The 19,824-nt window shown below is 34.8% G+C and overlaps 1 protein-coding gene across 1 annotated transcript in view; it reads left to right on the top strand.

Annotated features, from left to right (window-relative positions):
* Nucleotides 1-19,824, top strand: part of LOC136392017 (membrane cofactor protein-like) — a 284,107-nt gene that overhangs the window by 18,641 nt on the left and 245,642 nt on the right. Inside the window, exons 6-7 of the mRNA XM_066364008.1 lie at nt 2,882-3,064; nt 6,709-6,756. Of these exons, the coding sequence (XP_066220105.1) occupies nt 2,882-3,064; nt 6,709-6,756 (231 nt within the window). The remainder of the gene's footprint in view (nt 1-2,881; nt 3,065-6,708; nt 6,757-19,824) is intronic.

Raw genomic sequence — 19,824 nt, 5'->3', positions numbered from 1 at the left:
TTACTGGTTTGAGTAAGGGGTCACTGGCTCAGCAGGGCCCCCCTGGTCAAAGTACATATGAGAAAGTGATTTTGAACAGCTAAGATGCCACAACAAGTTGATCCTTCTCCTTTCTCTCCCTTCCTGTCTGTTTCTCTCTCTCTTTCTCTTGGAAGGAAGGAAGGAAGGAAGGAAGGAAGGAAGGAAGGAAGGAAGGAAGGAAGGAAGGAAGGAAGGAAGGAAGGAAGGAAGGAAGGAAGGAAGGAAGGAAAGAAGGGAGGGAGGAAGGAAGGAAAGAAGGGAGGGAGGGAGGGAGGAAAGAAGGGAGGGAGGGAAGGAAGGAAGGAAGGAAGGAAGGAAGGAAGGAAGGAAGGAAGGAAGGAAGGAAGGAAGGAAGGAAGCCCATTTCAGAACACCTTTTGGCAATTTCTTATAAAGTTAAACATACACTTTCCAAAAAACTCAGCAATCCAAGTAAATTAAAACATGTTCACATAGAAACCTATATAACAATATTTATAGCATGCCTTACTTATAATCACCCCACATTAGAAACATACACATATTTTCCAGGTGGTGAATGGCTGAACAAGCATGGAACATCTATATAATGGAATAACATTCATCAACAACAAAAAATAAGCTTCTAATTCACACAACAACACAAATGAATATCAAAAGCATTATGCTAAGTGAAATAAGCCACACTCAGTGGCTGTATTCCCATTCTGACAATTCTGACACTCTAAAAAAACATTATAGAGCTACAAAACACATCAATGGTTGGCTGGCTGTTTGGGGACGGTGGCGGGAGGTGACTTTGGGGAGGGTTGATTACAAAGTGTTGTGAAAAACTGTTGAAGAGTAATGGAACTTTTCTGTCTGTTATGGTGGGAATTATATGACTAGTGTTTGCATTTTTTAAGCTTCATATAAGCTGTTGATTTAAAAGGGTATAATTTACTGAATGTGAATTATATCCAGTAAACCTAATTTAAATCACTACTGTGATTAACAGCAGTTTAGCACAGCATAGAAAAAGATCAGTGAACCTTAATTCTATTCTTGAATAGAATTTCAATATGTTTGAAAGAAAAAAAAATTTAAGATAGAGGGAAAGACAGCCTGGGGAAGAGTAGCAAGCAGGTCAAATATGCATGTTAATGGAGTTTCATAAAGAGAGTAGAAACAACAGTATAGAACTATTTGAATAAATAATGTCCAAAAATTACCCACATTTTATCCAAACAACAACCTGTAGTCCAAAAAATTCAGTGGCCCTAGCAGGATAAGTAAATGTTTAAAATTTACTATGAAATCTTCACTATCTAAACACATCATGGTTAAATTTCTGAAAACAAAAGACAAAAAAAGAACCAGTGAGATATCAGAAGCATATAACTTTACCCCATTTCTTTAAAGAATGAAAGCTGACTTGTTTTAGGGAACTGTGGAGACAGTAAAACAATAATATCTGATAATGTGATGAAAAAATAGATAATAAATGTCTGTCAAGGAAAAATCTTTTAAAGGTTGAAGATGAAATTTAAAAAAAATAAAAACAAAAGGAAACCATTTTGCTTGACTAGTGATGGCACAGTGGATAAAGCATCTAACCAGGATGTTGAGGTCCCCAGTTCAAAACCTCAAGCATGCTCTTGCCAACTTGAGTGTGAGTCACCAGCTTGAGTGTGAAATCATCATCATGATCCCAAGGACAATAGCTTGAGCCCACAGGTCACTGGCTTGGCTTGAGCCGCTGGTCAACTATGAAAAGAAATCAATAAACAACTACAGTGAAGCAATTATGAGTTGATGCTTCTTATCTCTTTCCACCCATGCTCTCTCCCTCCATGTCTGTCTGTCTGTCTGTCTGTCTGTCTCTCTCTCAAAAACAAAAACAAAATAAGCATTCTGAAATAAAAGTTAACAGCATTGTCACTGCCCTACCTGAACTACAAGAATTGCTTAAACGAAGTTCTTCAGGCTGAAGGGAAATGATGCCTGATGGAAATTCAGATCCCCACGCAGGGAGGAAGAGCACTCTCCTGGCTTAAAACACTGTGCATTGTGGGCCCTTGTCTGTTGCTCAGATTTAATCTAAATCCCAGCCAGTGTTTTGCTGTGTTTTGTTTTGTCTGTGATTTTCCCCAAATTCTGGCACCCGTTGTGGATCTTGAAATCAATCTGGAGGGTCGTACCCAGTATTTTACTTCCTAAGATGTAGAGCAGAACAGGAGATACCAGAGTATATGGGTACGAAGGCTAAATATTAAATTTTAACTTTATCCCAGGTTATGAGATTACAATTTAAAATGTGATTTTTGGTCTCTGAGTTCCAATACAAAATGTTTGGAAACGACAGCCCTACTTCCACTGGCCTTTCTTTTTCTTGAACATCCAGTTCTGCATGCTGTTGAGACCTGATGAATTAATTCTCTTTGCATATCTTTGCATGGCTAGCTTCTCTCCAACTTTTACACTTGAGCTCAAGTATTACCTTATTAGAAGACTCTTTCCTGCCTTCAGAAAGGTCAGGGTACTAAATCAGTGTCAACATGGATTTTTATTTAAAAACAAATCCTAAAAGTAAACAGCAACACAAGTTACATTTGAGCTTACCTGAAAATTGTCCATGGTAGTCAGACCTTTCTCAAAACTTGTCAGTTATGGAAAAATAGAGAAAACCAATAATCTATAACGGCAGTCCTTTCTATGGGAGAAAAGATTATATCTCTTTATCTGGAATTAAAATACACAAATAAAATCTTTTTATAAAAGGTTAACATCCCACCTTCAGGTCCTCGTCTCTGTGTTCCAGGGGAAATTACTATTTTGTACTTGATTTCTTTCCTGTGTTAAAGCAGCTTTGCATTAATTCTGGAATTTCTCTGCTTTTCAGTGGTCAAATGTCCGGATCCAGTAGTCAACAATGGAAGAATTGTGTCAATAGTTGGAACAAAATATTCCTACAGAACGAGGGTTACATTTCAATGCCTGAAGGGATTTTTCTTTGAAGGCAGGAACAGTGCTGTGTGTGGAGCTAACAGTACTTGGGTGCCTGGGCTGCCAAAGTGTACTCAAGGTACAAAGGATTTTTTTTCTTTTTTCTTTAGATTTTATTTCTCTGACAATCATTATCAATGACATGGGATTTTCAAAAAGTAGCAGTGTTTGTAATTATTTCGGTCTCATATTAATTTTCATGACATAATTTATTTTATAGAGTCTTAGCACATTATGTACATCACAATGGTGTCTAAATTATTGTTGTTTGGTGTTTCTCATGTGTAACAATGGATCACAATCATTTATCAGAGTAAATTGAAGCACTGGAATTTATACCTAAAAAAAAATGAAAATCTAAAGGCAAGATTTATATATATTTTCAAAAGTAGTAATTACCAAGTAGTTGATCCTGTCATCATCATTTTTTCCATGTCAACACCTCCCAGTGCAAAACCTACAATTTTCAGTGTCTCAGGTTTAGTAACTGTCTGCTCATATTTTTCAAAATTCATAAATGGCTCCTGATTTTTTACATTCTTTAACTATCTGATGATTTGCACCCATTCGTCACTTTTAGTAACAAAGAGGAAGAACATATTTATAGCCATTCTAGTTGTTACACTTTGTGGTTCTAATCTAAAACTATTTGCCATGGTCTGCAGACTTAGAACAAACTTGGACAAGTGATATAAACCTTTAAGGTGTTTACTTACTTATAAAATGATGTAATTCCTTCCTCACTGGTTAATAGTAAAGGTAAAATGGTGTGTATTTCGAGCACTTAGCACAGCACCTGACCTATAGGAAGCCCTTAAAGGAAGCTCATATCTAACTTAAAGCATCACTCCAGTTAATATTAGTGAAGAGGATGGGCCATGGCTAATATTTTTTAACACATATGTTTTCTTTGTCATCAAGTTAGCTATTTTTTTATTTTTAAAATGATCTACTGATACATTTACAGGTTATCTTTGTGATCCAGAATGATGTTTTATTTCCTTGACCGCAATCGGTTTTATTCTTTCTATGTAGTACCTTTTACACTGGGAAATCTGTGCTGTCCTAGAACAAGACCCCACCTCTCCCTGCCTCATGTAATTAGCCTTTTTCTCTTTACTAAACATTTTTTTTTGGCAATAGAAAATAAATTTCACATCAACAGAAAGACAGGAAAAGTCCTTATTTATTGAAATGAAATGGAGGACTTCATGGATGGACTACTCATGAGCTGCCCTGCTTTGGAGGTGATTTTGACATGGTGGATGGAATTATTTTTCTGTTTCCAATCTCTGGCTTCTCTTTGATTTCAGCAGGAACAAGGGGCAAGAGCTATACAGCAGTCACCACTTATCCGTGGTTTCACTTTCTGTAGTTTCAATTGCCTGCAAATCTGGTGTGAAAATATTTAATGCAAATAACAGGAAAGAGTAATTCATACGTATAAGTTACTTGCCATTCTGAGTGGCATGATGACTTCTCACACTGTCCCACTATTTCCCACCTAAGACGAGAATCATCCCTTGGCTCAGTGTATTCAAGTCACTTCTCATCATGTGGCCACTGTATCATCTCACATCATCACTGGAAGGAGGGAGCATGCAGTGCAATATGATATTTGGAGAAGAATATCACATATTTTTATTGTAGTATATTGTTATAATTATTCCATTTTATTAGAAGTTGTTTATCACTTATCTTCCCAAATGTATGAGTTAAACTTTATTATAAATGTGTATATACAATTAAAAACATCATATATAATAGGATTCAGTATTATCCAGTTTCCCGGGCAGGGATGAGTATCTTGTTCCATGTGGACAAGAGGGGACTGTATTGGGAAGAGCTAAGCCTGAGCACACCTCACACAAGGTCTTAGTTTGGCCCTGCTTATTATAGTAACATCATTTCTTTGGACTTAGTTTCCTGTTAAACATAAGGGTATTGATCTCAAATTTAAATGACTGGCTCTTGTTTGTTTGTATATTTTCTGTTGTCCTAATATTTTAAAGGAATAAGGGGAGTTACCATCTAATTAACATGGTAATTACAACACCTTTTTATAATTCCTCTATACCTGGAAACTGGTAGCTTCCTTGAGTACTTTAGTTGTGTGTTATAAGGTTTTGGAGGGAAACTAATGCTTTTTTGGTGGACTGATACATTAAGACTCTTGTGACATTTAAATTCATTGACTCACCCATGTTTACTCGCATGGTCCTAGTGAGCACATGCACTGTGGGATACTGGGTTTGTTAATATGCTCTTTCAAAAGAGGTAACAGTAAGTATGTCATAAAGGATTTATAAAAACATACTTCTAGTGTTTCAAAGTAGAGGATTGTGAGAAAATGTATATAAAGAGGATAAATACAGGATTCTTTTCTTAAAATCAAAAATCAAAATTCCTCATTTGACTGTCAATCATATTTTATCATCATTGAGGAAAGACTATGAAAAAAGGATCCATAGTAACATATTGAATAGAATGATGACAAGATAAATATCATTGTTTTAATATGAAAATCTGTGAAGTATTAAACAAAAAATAAAATAATAAAAAGTATGTAGTATGATACAAATTAGACAGTTAATTTCTTAGAGATACATATGTTTGTTTTGAATACATTATTTTTAAGATTTTTATTACTTAATTTCTGGATTTCCATTCCAGAATCCAAAACATTCTTATGCAAAATTCATATGTACTTGTATAGATATATATGTAGCTAACTTCCCAGAATAGAAATTATAAAGATAAGAAAATAAATGCATTTTCCATTTAGAGAAATAATCTTTTTAAAAAGATAAATCAAATTAAATCTCTACTTTTGTATTGTTATTAAATGTAATCAATTTCATGTTTCCAGGTGTTCAGCCTACTGTTCCAAAAACAACCCCAGTTTCAAGCAAACCAGGTCCAGTAACTCTTTATTCTATTCATATTGTTAATAATGTCATAAGGTGATGGGTAAAAATAAATGTTTTGTGGGGAAACTGGTGACTTTTGGTGGACAGATACATTAAGATTGCATGTGAAGTTTACATTCATCCACCCACTCGTGTTTACTCACATGGTCCTCATGAGCATATGCACTGTGGGATACCGGGTTTGTTGACATGCTCTTTTAAATGAGTTAACCATAACTGTATCTTAAAGGATTTATAAAACACTGATACTTCTAGTGTTTCAAAGAAGAGAGAAGTGTGAGGAAATGTTTATAAAAACGATAAACTACGAGGATCTTTCTTAATTATCAAAATTTAAAATTCCTCATGTCACTGTCAAATATCTTTTATTGGTTAGAGAAACGAAACAAAAAGAATCCGTAGTACCATTTAATGATGATAAGGTAGATACAATTGTTCTAGTGTGGAAAACAGTAAAATACTAAGCAGAAAACAAAAGGATAAAAAATATGCAGTATGATACAAATTGGACAGTTAATTTCTTAGAGATACATATGTTTGTTTTGAATACATTATTTTTATGATTTTTATTACTTAATTTCTGGATTTCCATTCCAGAATCCAAAACATTCTTATGCAAAATTCATATGTACTTGTATAGATATATATGTAGCTAACTTCCCAGAATAGAAATTATAAAGATAAGAAAATAAATGCATTTTCCATTTAGAGAAATAATCTTTTTAAAAAGATAAATCAAATTAAATCTCTACTTTTGTATTGTTATTAAATGTAATCAATTTCATGTTTCCAGGTGTTCAGCCTACTGTTCCAAAAACAACCCCAGTTTCAAGCAAACCAGGTCCAGTAACTCTTTATTCTATTCATATTGTTAATAATGTCATAAGGTGATGGGTAAAAATAAATGTTTTGTGGGGAAACTGGTGACTTTTGGTGGACAGATACATTAAGATTGCATGTGAAGTTTACATTCATCCACCCACTCGTGTTTACTCACATGGTCCTCATGAGCATATGCACTGTGGGATACCGGGTTTGTTGACATGCTCTTTTAAATGAGTTAACCATAACTGTATCTTAAAGGATTTATAAAACACTGATACTTCTAGTGTTTCAAAGAAGAGAGAAGTGTGAGGAAATGTTTATAAAAACGATAAACTACGAGGATCTTTCTTAATTATCAAAATTTAAAATTCCTCATGTCACTGTCAAATATCTTTTATTGGTTAGAGAAACGAAACAAAAAGAATCCGTAGTACCATTTAATGATGATAAGGTAGATACAATTGTTCTAGTGTGGAAAACAGTAAAATACTAAGCAGAAAACAAAAGGATAAAAAATATGCAGTATGATACAAATTGGACAGTTAATTTCTTAGAGATACATATGTTCATTTTGAATACATTATTGTTATGATTTTTATTAGTTAATTTCTGAACTTCTATTCTAGAATACAAAACATTCTTATGCAAATTCTATATGTACTTATATAGATATATATTTATATTTAGGGTAATTCCCAGAAGAGGAATCGTAAAGATAGGGAATCATGTGTATTTTTCATTTAGAGAAATAATTAATCTTTTTTAAAAGGTAAAAAATCAAATTAAATCTCTAATTTTGTATTGTTGGTAAATGGAATCAATTTCATGTTTCTAGGTGTCAAGCCTACTGTTCCAAAAACAACTACACCAGGTCCAGTAACTCTTTATCCTATTAATATTCTTAATATCTTCATAAAGTGATAAAAATAATTTTATGTGTGAATTAGCACTTATTTAATTATAAATGAAGTTGAATTTTTTTTGGCCCACTTTTATTTATTCTTGTTCTTCACTCATTTTTTAATTAGGTTTCTAAAATGTTTTTTTGTTGATTTAACAGAATTCATTATAATTTCAAACCCTTTTAACATGAAGTGAACATTTTAACTAGTTTTCATTGCCTTATTTTTTTAATGAGTATATTTTTAAGAGTTCATATGTTTGGGTATAGTTTATATAATTTTTAATTATGTAAATAGTGCACAAATATAAATTCATAAAAACTAAAACATTACAAAAATATACAGAGCAAAATATTGTCTTCTCTTTCTCTAATTCATTGTCTGAGTTAATCTCTTAATAGTAGCCCTGGCTGGTAGGCTCAGTGGATAGAGTGTTGGCCTGGCATATGGATGTCCCAGGTTCAATTCCCTGTTAAGGTACACAAGAGAAAAAACTATGCCCTTCTCTTCTCCTCCCTCTCCCTCTCTTCACCTCTCCCTCTTCCTCTTCTTTTCTTCTCTCCCTCTTCCTGTCCTGCAACCAGTGGTCACTTGGTTCAAGCGTGGACCCTCAGTGCTGAGGATAGCTGGTTGGTTCCACTGTTGACCTTAGATGCTAAAAATAGCTCAGTAATGGAGCATCAGCCCCAGACAAGAATTGAAGAGTAGATCCCACTAGGAGTGTATATGGGAGTTCGTCTCACAATCTTCCCTCCTCTCACTTAAAAAAAATCACTTAATAGTTTAGGTGTCTTTTTGTCTGCTTCTGTACATTAATATTCTTGTATGCATATACATACACATATTTCAGTGTTCTTTTTTGTTGTTGTTGGTAACCAAAAATGGAATCACGCTGTTCATATTCTTCTAAACTCTCATATTCTACATTCACTATCTTATATTGGGATTATATTTAGATTTATTTCCACATTTTTAATGATGACTTTAATATATACCATATTTATTTAACCTTTTTTCTATCAGCGATATTTATTTGTGAAGAAGTTTTACATTAATAGGTAGTTGGATGTATCAGTTTCTCTCTCTAGTGGCTATGTGTGTTCAGTCTCTATTGTGAAAACTGGAGTTCATCCCCATGCTGAAATCATATAAAAAATTTCAACCATATGATCTTATTATATTCTTTGCACTTAAATCATTGTTATATCTGATGTTGGTATATACACTTTTTGTCTTCTCTCCAACTGCTTAAAGTGCCAGTTTTTATCATACGTTAAAGCCTGACCTATGGTGGCACAGTGGGTAAAAGCGTCGACCTGGAACGCTGAGGTCGCCGGTTCAAAACCCTAGGCTTGCTTGGTCAAGGCACATATGGGAGTTGATGCTTCCTGCTCCTCCCTCTGTTCTTTCTATCTCTTTCCTCTCTCTGTCTCTTCTCTCTAAAAAAATGAATAAATAATTTTAAAAAATGTAAAAAAAATAAAAATTAAAAATAAAATAAAATAAAATAAACAGTTTATCATACGTTAAATTCATAGGGGTTCTTCTTGTCTCTCTTCCCTTGAACTCTGCCTACACCATATCTTTTATGCTTCCTTGTACGGCTATGATATGTTTTAATATCTGTCAGAGCAGTGCTTTTTCAGAAATGTTCAGGCCACTTTCTATGCTAACTTTTAAAGATCAACTTTTATTTTATTTTTACCACTTAACCATTTCATGGGTACATGTCAGGGGCATTAGGTACATACCCACTGTTGTGCAGCCATCACTTCTGTACATCCAATACTAAAACTGAAACATTATACACATTAAACAACAATTTTCCAGCCGCCCCGCCCCCACCCAACCCTGACAATTGTATTTAATTTTCTGGGAATTGACTACCTTAAGAACCTCACAAAACTGCAATCACTTCTGGCTTATTTCACTTAGTGTAAGGCTTTCAAGGTTCATGTACCCTGTAGCATGTATCAGAACTCTATTCCTTTTTATGATTGGGTAATATTCCATTGTTTGTATATATCACATTTTTTATCCATTCACTAATGATAGACACGTGGGTTGTTTAAACTTTTGCCTATTCTGAATATGCTTCTCTGAATATTGGCATTTTAGGACCTGTTTCAATTTGGAATACACACCCAGGAGTAGAGCTGCTGGGTTATGTGGGCATTCTGTGTTTACTTTTCAAGGAATAGCCACATGGTCTCCATAGCAACTGTATCATTTGATATTTCCACCAGTGATACACGAAGTTCCAATTTCTCTACCTCTTTACCAACACATGTTATTTCCTGTTTTTAATGCTAGCCATCTTAATGTATCTCACTGTGATTTTTATTTGCATTGTGGTTTTTATTGATTAGTGGTCATGTTTCCTGTGCTTCTTGGTGTTTTGTATATCTCCTTTGGGGAAATATCTATTCATGTCCTTTGCATATTTTTGTTTGGGTTTTTTTTCCATTACTAAGTTTTAGGAGTTCATTATGCATTTTGGATATTAATTCCTTATCAGATGTATTCTTTGCCAGTGTTTTCTTTTATTCTATGGATTGCTTTTTCACTCTATTGATAATTGTTCATAAATTTGGTGAAGTCCAATTTATCTATGTTTTTCGTTGTCACTAGGGCATTTGGTGTCACACCCAAGAAATCATTGTTAGACTTATCATCATGAAGCTGGTCCTCTATTTGTTTTTCTAAGAGTGTTATAGTTTTAGCTCTTATTTAGTTCTTTGACCCATTTTGAATTCATTTCTGATTATGATGTAAGATAAGAATAAAACTTCATTGGTTTGTATGTACATATCCAGTTTTCCAAGAACCATTTGTTGAAAGATTGGTCTTTCCAAATTTAATGTTCTTTGCACCCTTTCATTCAATCATTTGACCATATATGTGAAGCTTTATTGGTGGGCTCTGTTTTCTATTCCATTGGTGTGTCTGTATTTATGCCTATACCACTGTGTTTTGATTATTGTAGCTTTTGAGTACATTTAAAATCAGGTAATGTGAGTTTTTTCAACTCTGCTCTTCCATTTTAAGATTGTCTTGGCTATTTCTGGGCCCTGAGATCTCATATGAATTACATATATATTTTTCCTATTTTGAAAAATGTATATTCAAAATGTTGATGTGGGTTGTGTATAATCTGTAGATTGCTTTGTGTAGTTTAACATCCTTACTATATAAGGTCTTCAAATGTATGGACAAAGGATGTCTTTTCATTTATTTATATTATCTTCTGTTTCCTTCAGCAATGTTTTATAGTTTCCAGTGTAGGAGTCTTTCAGCAACTTGGTTAAGTTTTCTTCCTAAGTAGTTCACTCTTTTTGATGCTATTATAACTAAACTGTGTTTTTTCTTTTACACTTTTATTTGATTTGCTCATTGTTAATTATAGAAATGCAACTGATTTTTACTTGTCAATTCTGTAACCTATAACTTTAATAAAATGTATTTATTAGTTGCAACAGGTTAATACAATAATGTGAATGCTTGCATATGAGTATAATCTTTACAGTTTTGTATTTCAAAAAATCATGTCATATAGAACAGAGATAATTTATTTCTTCCTTCCTAATTTGGATGCATTTTTTCTTGCCTGATTCTCTAATTGTAACTTTCACTATTGTATTAAATAGAAATGGCAAACATGGTCATCCTGTCTTGTTCCTGAACTTAAAGGGAAAACTTTCAGTCTTTCACCATGAAGCATGATGTTAGCTATGGGTTTTTCATAAATGGGCCTTATTATGTTGAAATTTCACTGTATTACAGAATAACCTCTACATCATTTATTAAGCCTTTCTGTATCTTTTAATTGTAAGTAGAATTTCTTTTACACCATAGGCTATTATTAACAATACACCAATGATAAATTTGCATGCTGTACCACAGAATATTGTCACAGGAAATCTTACTGGAGAAAAAGAAGACTTATGACATTAAATATAAATTTATAATATTTTATGATAATACTTTAAATGAGAAACATTAACATAATTTATGTAAGGAAAATAAAATTATGTGAGATTCGGTACAAAGGCAAAGAATCAAAACCTATTAATTTGGGGGTCTATAAGCTTTACTATTTTTCATTTCTTATTAACATTATTTCTTTTTTTCTTCTTCTTTTTAGGACTTTCCACATCATCAGCTGAACGATTTGAGTATTTAGGTAAAGATATAGAAATTATTTTGGTTTTTATACCCCTCCCTGATGAGACCTTAGAGTTCTAAGTGGAAATATCATATTTTAATTATCTGTACTTAGATAAACAACCTGTCACAAATGTGATAATGGCATGTATGCTTATTTTAAGAGTACAAATAACATGACAAATATAAGCAGGAGTAGAACTGGACACATGTAGCTAATACAGGTTTTAAAGGTGCCTCAAATTGGAATTCCTAATAGGATGAAGTGGCTTTCTCAATTGCTGTGTTTATATGGAGGTTAAAATACATAAAACTGCTTTGCAGGTGACAGTGTTATTTTGTGTTGGTAATTTGTAAATCAAGTTTTTCTATTCATACATTATATACACATAAATTGGGTTAGTTTTTGTCTTAAAAAGGCTGGTAGAGCACACTTTATGTAGACTCACACAATATATACTAAAGGAAATGATAGAGTATAGTTGTGATAGTTGAATGAAATACAAGGATGTTTGATGAATAAATGAAGAAAAATATGTACTACTTTTATATACATTACACTACTTTAGTAAGGTTAATCTTTTTATAAAATGCACCTTAGGCCTGCTCTATTTTCTCTCTGAATACTCTGGTTAAACTCTCATTGTGCCAGTAAATCTGAAGTTATGTTAAGACAATAAACATCTGATAACTTTTTATAAAAGAAAAAAATCAGAAGAGAGCATAATATTGTATGTTTTGACTTGTAGAAATATAATAAAAATTATGGCAGCTTAGAAGCAGAGATAATACTACCTGACATTTCTAAGAATTAAGATTTCCTAGTATTATTTATTGCTCTCTGGATAGTCAGAAATGTATGTTTAAGTTTCTATGTGTAATTTATCCATGTATCCTGGTGTTTCATTTGCATTCTTAGAATGTTCTTGGTATTTGAAATTAAGACCGTGTCTTAATTTGGGGGTGGGGTGCATGAAGAAGGATTGATGATAACATATTGTTTATGACATTGCAAAATGTGTCTATGTAACCAATTAATAGAAGATCATTTACAACTTAGTCCACAGACTCACTCTAGTGGAATAATATAAATGAAATTGCTAACAAGTCATAAGAATGATAGACTGAATACTAAATGAACTACAATAAGATAACACATTTTTTTCTTCTTCTTCTTGATTTTTTAATGGAAAATTTTATTCAATAACTTTAATTTCATCAAATATCCAGTAAGCATTCTAATTTCTAATTGGCTCATAACTCTCATCTTTTTTTTTATAAATAAATTTTTATTTTAATGGGGTGACATCAATAAATCAGGGTACATACATTCAAAGAAAACATTTCCAGGTTATCTTGTCTTTTAGTTCTGTTGCATAACCATCACCCGAAGAGAGATCGTCCTCCGCCACCCTCCATCCAGTTCTTTCTGTACCAGTCCTCCTCCCCCTCTCCCTCATTCCCTCCCCCCACCCCCCGTAACCACCACACTCCTGTCCATGCCTCTTAGTCTTGCTTTTATGTCCCACCAACACATTCTTAAAATGAATTTCCTCTAATCTAATGAATTCTAATTTTTATAATAATTTTTTAATTTTTAAAATAATTCTAAGTTTTATAATCGGATGTGGTGACTGAGCACATAACCTTGACAAGTGAGGCTCCTATTAAGCATTTCACAAGTTAGACTCTAGGCCTGGAATCAGATGAGAAGGGTTCTGGGATCAAAATGAGCTGGAATCACTAGCAGAATCTAGATTGATAAACTTTTTCTTTGCTGTAGTTTATAGATGATCTGATCAAAATTAAAGTGAATCTTCTCTCTAGAGATACACATGTGCCTAATTATTCAAACTGATTTTTTTTCTTCAGGTAGCCGGCTGACAGCTTTGACTGTTCTTATGGTACGTAGTGTCCCCAACGTGGATGATACTTAAATCAAAGTATTAATATGAAGAAGTACATTTTTAATGAGTTGATTAGTTTCTATATTTATTATAGCTTAAAATTAAGTAAACTAGTCTAGAAATACCAGACCTTTGTATGATATTCAATCTTGTGTTGGTGATTATGTATTTATTTATATTCTAAATGTCCACTTAGTAACAAATCCTAAATAACATTTTTTTCAAGGTGATTGGTCATATGAGTTTGCATCCCAAATATGTTTTGAGTAATATTCTAAATTAAGTAAGAACTCTTCTCTGGCTTATTGAAGATTCTTTTTTGTTTGTTTTTACAGGGACAGAGAGAGAGTCAGACAGAGAGATAGATAGGGACAGACAGACAGGAACGGAGAAAGATGAGAAACATCAATCATCAGTTTTTTGTTGTAACACCTTAGTTGTGCATTGATTGCTTTCTCGTATGTGCCTTGACCGCACATCAGTAGACTGAGTAACCCCTTGCTCGAGCCAGCGACCTTGGGTCCAAGCTAGTGAGCTTTTGTGCTCAAGCTAGATGAGCCCACGTTCAAGCTGGCGACCTTGGGGTCTCAAACCTGGATTCTCTGCATCCCAGTCCGGTGCTCTATCCACTGTGCCACCGCCTGATCAGGCCTGAAGGTTCTTTAAGTGATTCCAGGGAATGGCATTTAGACAGTGAAGTATCCAGATGGAATATAAATGTATATAAGCTTAAATAAAATAGCATTCCTGGACACTGAAATGTAATCAATATTAGTTTCTTCTGCTAGATTTTGAAAGTAGGTAATTATATTTTAGAGTAGTATGTCATTTGTTTTCTGCTTTCTTGTAGTTCCTGGCATTGCAGTAGTTGGAACCTGTGTGTACAAATGTCTTCATGTCATGAAGAATGTATTAATTAAACATGTTCTTGAACATATTGGTAGTTTTCCTTCTTGACATACTTTCATGCAGATTTTGTTTACATTCTATATCGTGTTATTAAAAACTGTGCCTGTGTAAGTGTGCTGTCAGAATTGCATTTCCTTACTAAAAATATTTTTACCTACTTTTACTATCATTATAACAAGAGCAATCTGTGCAGAGTTGCTTTAGCTACTACGACTGTAAGAAAAATTTCTGTGGGGTTTGAGGTTAAGCTCTTCAGAATATTATGGATCATTATGGGGCCTTTCTCACCCCAGGTATATACTATTTCTACAGTGCATTGGTGTCCGGGACTAAATTTAAAATTGTTCACTGTGGAGACTTTGACAATTCTATTCACTGTCATTTTTAGGAGAAAGCCATGTTTGAATAACTCAAGTAGCTGTAAGATACTATATAGGTGTCTTGCTCAAATACCCAATTTCATTTTTTTTTATTTAGAGTTGTTATTTATACATGTCATACTGGAGAATTAAGAGCAGCACTATTTGACTTGCTTCTTATGTTCTATTAATTTACTGTGTTAAACTTAAAGTTGCTGCAATGGGCCAATTACCAAGGCACTTCATTAAATTCATCTGCCTTGTTAATCTATAAAAAAGGAAAAGGGAGGAATTTAGGCTAGAAAAATGTACAAAGATATATCTCCTAAGGAGAATAAGATTTGTAAACATTACACTTAAATTTTAATAAAATAGTTTATAATGTAATAAAAGATTTAAAATAAATCTGGAGCATAGACCAAGATTAAAATATTGGATTGCCAGCAATTTCTTTTTGCCTGTCATTTTGGAGATAGCTTTGAAATAAAATTAATATTTTTAAGATGTTTTATATTTTTGGATTTATAATATATAATATATTATAAATCCAAAAATATATATTCTTTTATATTAATTTTTGGGTTTGGGCTATTTAATAAAAGTACATTCTTTACTCATAAAAAGCTCAAACGTGGGTTTTTTTTGTATTTTTCTGAAGCTGGAAACTGGGAGAGACAAACAGACTCCCGCATGCGCCCGACTGGAATCCACCCGGCGCGCCCACCAGGGGGCGATGCTCTGCCCCTCCGGGGCGTCACTCTGCCACGACCAGAGCCACTCTAGTGCCTGGGGCAGAGGCTAAGGAGCCATCCCCAGCGCCCGGGCCATCTTTGCTCCAATGGAGCCTTGGCTGCGGGAGGGGAAGAGAGAGACAGAGAGGAAGGGGGGGGGGAGGGGGGGAGAAGCAAATGGGCGCTTCTCCTATGTGCCCTGGCCGAGAATGGAACCTGGGTCCCCCACACACCAGGCCGACCCTCTACCGCTGAGCCAACCGGCCAGAGCCCCTCAAAAGTTTTTTTAATGATGATATCAGATCATTTACAATAACATGGATGGACCTTGATAACATTATATGGAGTGAAATAAGTAAATCAGAAAAAACTAAGAAGTATATGAATCCATACATAGATGGGACATAAAAATGAGACTCAGAAACATGGACAAGAATGTGATGGTAACAGAGAAGGGTTTGGGGGAGGATGGGGCGAGAAAGGAGAGAGAGGGGGTGGGAGAGGGGAGGGGCACAAAGAAAACCAGATAGAAGGTGATGGAAGACAATTTGACTTTGGATGAGGGGTATGCAGCATAATCAAATGTCAAAATAATCTGGAGATGTTTTCTCTCAACATATGTACCTTGATTTATCAATGTCAGTGCATTAAATTTAATAATAATAATAATAAACAAACTTTTTTTATATTATTGATTCTCTTTTAAATATTCACAATTCCTTCACTTGAATCTTAAATCTTATATTGTAGAATACACAATATACATATTACTCTATTTGTAGTACAATATATTTTTTAAATAACGTATACACAGCTGTCTGAGTAGGAAATTATCTTGGTGGATTATTTTTACAATTCCTAAAGGTTCAGGAAAAAATAACTTCTAAAGAAAGCAAAACAAAATAACTTTGTGTTTCTCACTTTCTTTGCTTAAAACATCAGTGCGTATACAAATGAGCCCGGGCTCACCAACTTGAGCAAAGGGTCACTGACTTGAGCATGGGATCATAGGCATGATCACATGATCTCTTGCTTGAGCCCAAAGATCATTGGCTGGAAGCACAAGGTGCGACCTTGAGCCCAAGTTATCAGGCTTGAGCAAGAGATCAGCAGCTTGGCTGGAGCCCCCTGGTCAAGGCACATATGAGAAAGCAATCAATGAACAACTAAAGCGCTGCAACTACTAGTTGATGCTTCTCATCTCTTTCCCTTTCCCTTCCTCTGCTTCTCTGTTTCTTTATCTCTCTCTCTCTCTCACACACACACACAACTTAGTGCATCAAAATACTTAAAGTTTTTTAATACAAGTTTAAATCAAACACTCTAGCTATGCTGAAACTCTTGCTATCAATTTAATAAATGCTGAAGTTAATGGAAAGTAACTGTGATTAGAAATTCAGTTTTAGGCCTGGCCAGAGAGTTTGTTTGCTTAGGGTATCATCCCAAAGCACAGAATTTGCTGGTTGAATCCCCAGTCAGGGCATATCCAGGAAAAATATTCCTGTTACTTTCTCGCTCTCTAAATTCCTCTCTAAAAAAATCAATAAGATAAAACATTAAAAAGAAGAAATTCAATTTTATATCATCATTGTCTTCAAATAGAACCATTGTTTTATAAAATAAATGTTTCTATAAATTTATATTAATGCTTACTTATCTCCTTTGCTTATTGTATTTCTATATAAAAATGTATCTGTAGGCCAGACCTGTGGTGGCACAGTGGGATAAAGCGTCGACCTGGAACACTGAGGTTGCCGGTTCGAAACCTTGGGCTTGCCTAGTCAAGGCACATATGGGAGTTGATGCTTCCTGCTCCTCCCCCTTCTGTCTGTCTGTCTGTCTCTCTCTCTCTCTCCCTTCTCTCTAAAAATCAATAAATAAAAAATTTTAAAAAAATTTCTCTGTAGAAAAAGATTGTACTACTACAGGAAATAAAATAAATGGAATTAAAAACACAGGAAAATATAAGAGTGTTGGAGAATTCAGGGACAGACCCAATTATTACGTCAGGCCCACAATAGTCCTCAGGCAGTTGCTCTAGTACAAGTGCAGTCCTTGCCAGGGTGGTTCACAGTGCTGCCCCCAAGTGTTGGGATTTTGTAATTTAACAAGCAGTTCTCTGCCCTAATACCATGCATCATCGACTGTGCGATTTATCCTGAACCATCTTTTCTCTGTAGAAGGGATTTAAAATGTGTATTCCATCAAAGGTATAATGAGTTTCATGAAATGAATTAATAAGTATTACAAGCATAGTTCTATCAGATTTTTCCACCTATGGATGAAATGAACATTACTAGGGCTGCTGAGAATACACTGTTGTGCAGATGAAAGTTAAAAAAGAGTAAGGAGTGTAAATTTGTGATTTTCACATTAGGCAGCCGAGGTCATCATCTTAGAGAGAACCCTGATTACAAGTGCTATTTTAACCGGTCCACTGAACTCAACAAATTTTAGGTATCAGTTCTGCCAAACCTGTGAGAACTGGCTGAATACCACAACTGCTGACCTTCCCCCCCCCCCATAAAGAGAACTATTCAAATATCCAAATGTAACACATAGTTCTGACACTGGGTGGGCGTCCCAGAAGTATTTGCTGTGACAAACACAATGGCCAGCACTGTTAGTTTTACTCTGTCTGTTACAGCCAGTTTACTGAGCAATTTTGACTTCCTAAACTAAAAATATTATTGGAAAATTGTTTTACAGTAAATAAAGTAAAAATGCTTTTTAAAAATATTTTTCATTTTGTTGGCAATTCATTTTATTGTATTTATTTATTTATTTTAGACAGGACAGAGAGAGGGAGAGAGAGAGAGAGAGAGAGAGAGAGAGAGAGAGAGAGAGAAAGGGGTAGCAGCAGGAAGCATCAACTCCAATATGTGCCTATACCAGACAAGTGAAGGGTTCTGAACCGGTGACCTTAGCATTCCAGGCTAATGCTTTATCCACTGAGCCACCACAGGTCAGGTCAATTTTGGGGCAATTTAAAGAAGCCATACAATTAATATATGGCATTTGTTGTTTACTTATTCTAATATCAACAAACAAAAACGTCTAAAAAAATCAATAAAAATTTAGATCAATTGCATACTTCTACAGTGTGTCCGTAAAGTCATGGTGTACTTTGACCGGTCACAAGAAAGCAAGAAAAGACGATAGAAATGTGAAATCGGCACCAAATAAAAGGAATACCCTTCCAGTTTCTGTACAATGATGTGGCAGCATGTGCACATGCACAGATGATGACATAACACCGTGTATACAACGAAGTAGCCCACACCATGCCAGTTGAAATGTGGACAGTACAGAGGAAAGTTCCCTGTGTTCTGTGGCTCACTAAATTTGAATCCATGACCAAAGTGCAACGTGAATATCAGCGTATTTTAACAAAGCGCTACCCCATAGGAATAACATTACTCGGTGGGATAAGCAGTTGAAGGAAATCCACAGTTTGGTGGGGAAACCCTGTTCTGGTAGGCCATCAGTCAGTGACGAGTCTGTAGAGGCTATACGGGATAGTTACCTAACGAGTCCTAAAAAATCTGTGAGTGAGCCCACATCGAACTGCAGTGAATAGGTATGAAACTGGGAGGGAGAGTTTTCCTTTTATTTGGTGCAGATTTCACATTTCTATCCTCTTTTATTGCTTTCCTGTCACCGGTCAAAAGTGCACCATGACTTTACAGAAACACTGTATAAAGTGTTAGAAAGGTCTAACGCTCAAAAACAGCAAATGCTAGCTTGGTACAATGTAAACAGTGTGACCTTGAAGATTTCTTAGGGACACAGGACACACTCTAATTTCTGGCCTTGGTGGTTTTCTCTCCCTCCTTGAATAAAAAGCTATCTCATTTACACATGTCACCTAACAGTAGGCAGCATTGTAGGGAGTAGCCTCAGATAACCTCAAGTTGTATCTGAATTCATCTGTGTTTGCATCTCCCCTCACTTTCTAAAGGCAGAGTAACCATTAAGCCACGTATTTCAGAAAAGGAAACTTAACTTAGTGTGTGGGTTGTTGGAGTTAGAAAAGGAAATGACAACACCTAGCTCAGGTAGCACTCTCCGCTCAGTTGGAATAGGTCCCTCCTTTTTCCGAGGCCTCACAT

The sequence above is a fragment of the Saccopteryx leptura genome, chromosome 2 (assembly GCF_036850995.1).
Source record: "Saccopteryx leptura isolate mSacLep1 chromosome 2, mSacLep1_pri_phased_curated, whole genome shotgun sequence".
NCBI classification, from domain to species: domain Eukaryota; kingdom Metazoa; phylum Chordata; class Mammalia; order Chiroptera; family Emballonuridae; genus Saccopteryx; species Saccopteryx leptura.
The sequence above is the reverse complement of the archived record's forward strand: the minus strand, read 5'-3'. Positions and strand labels throughout refer to the sequence as shown.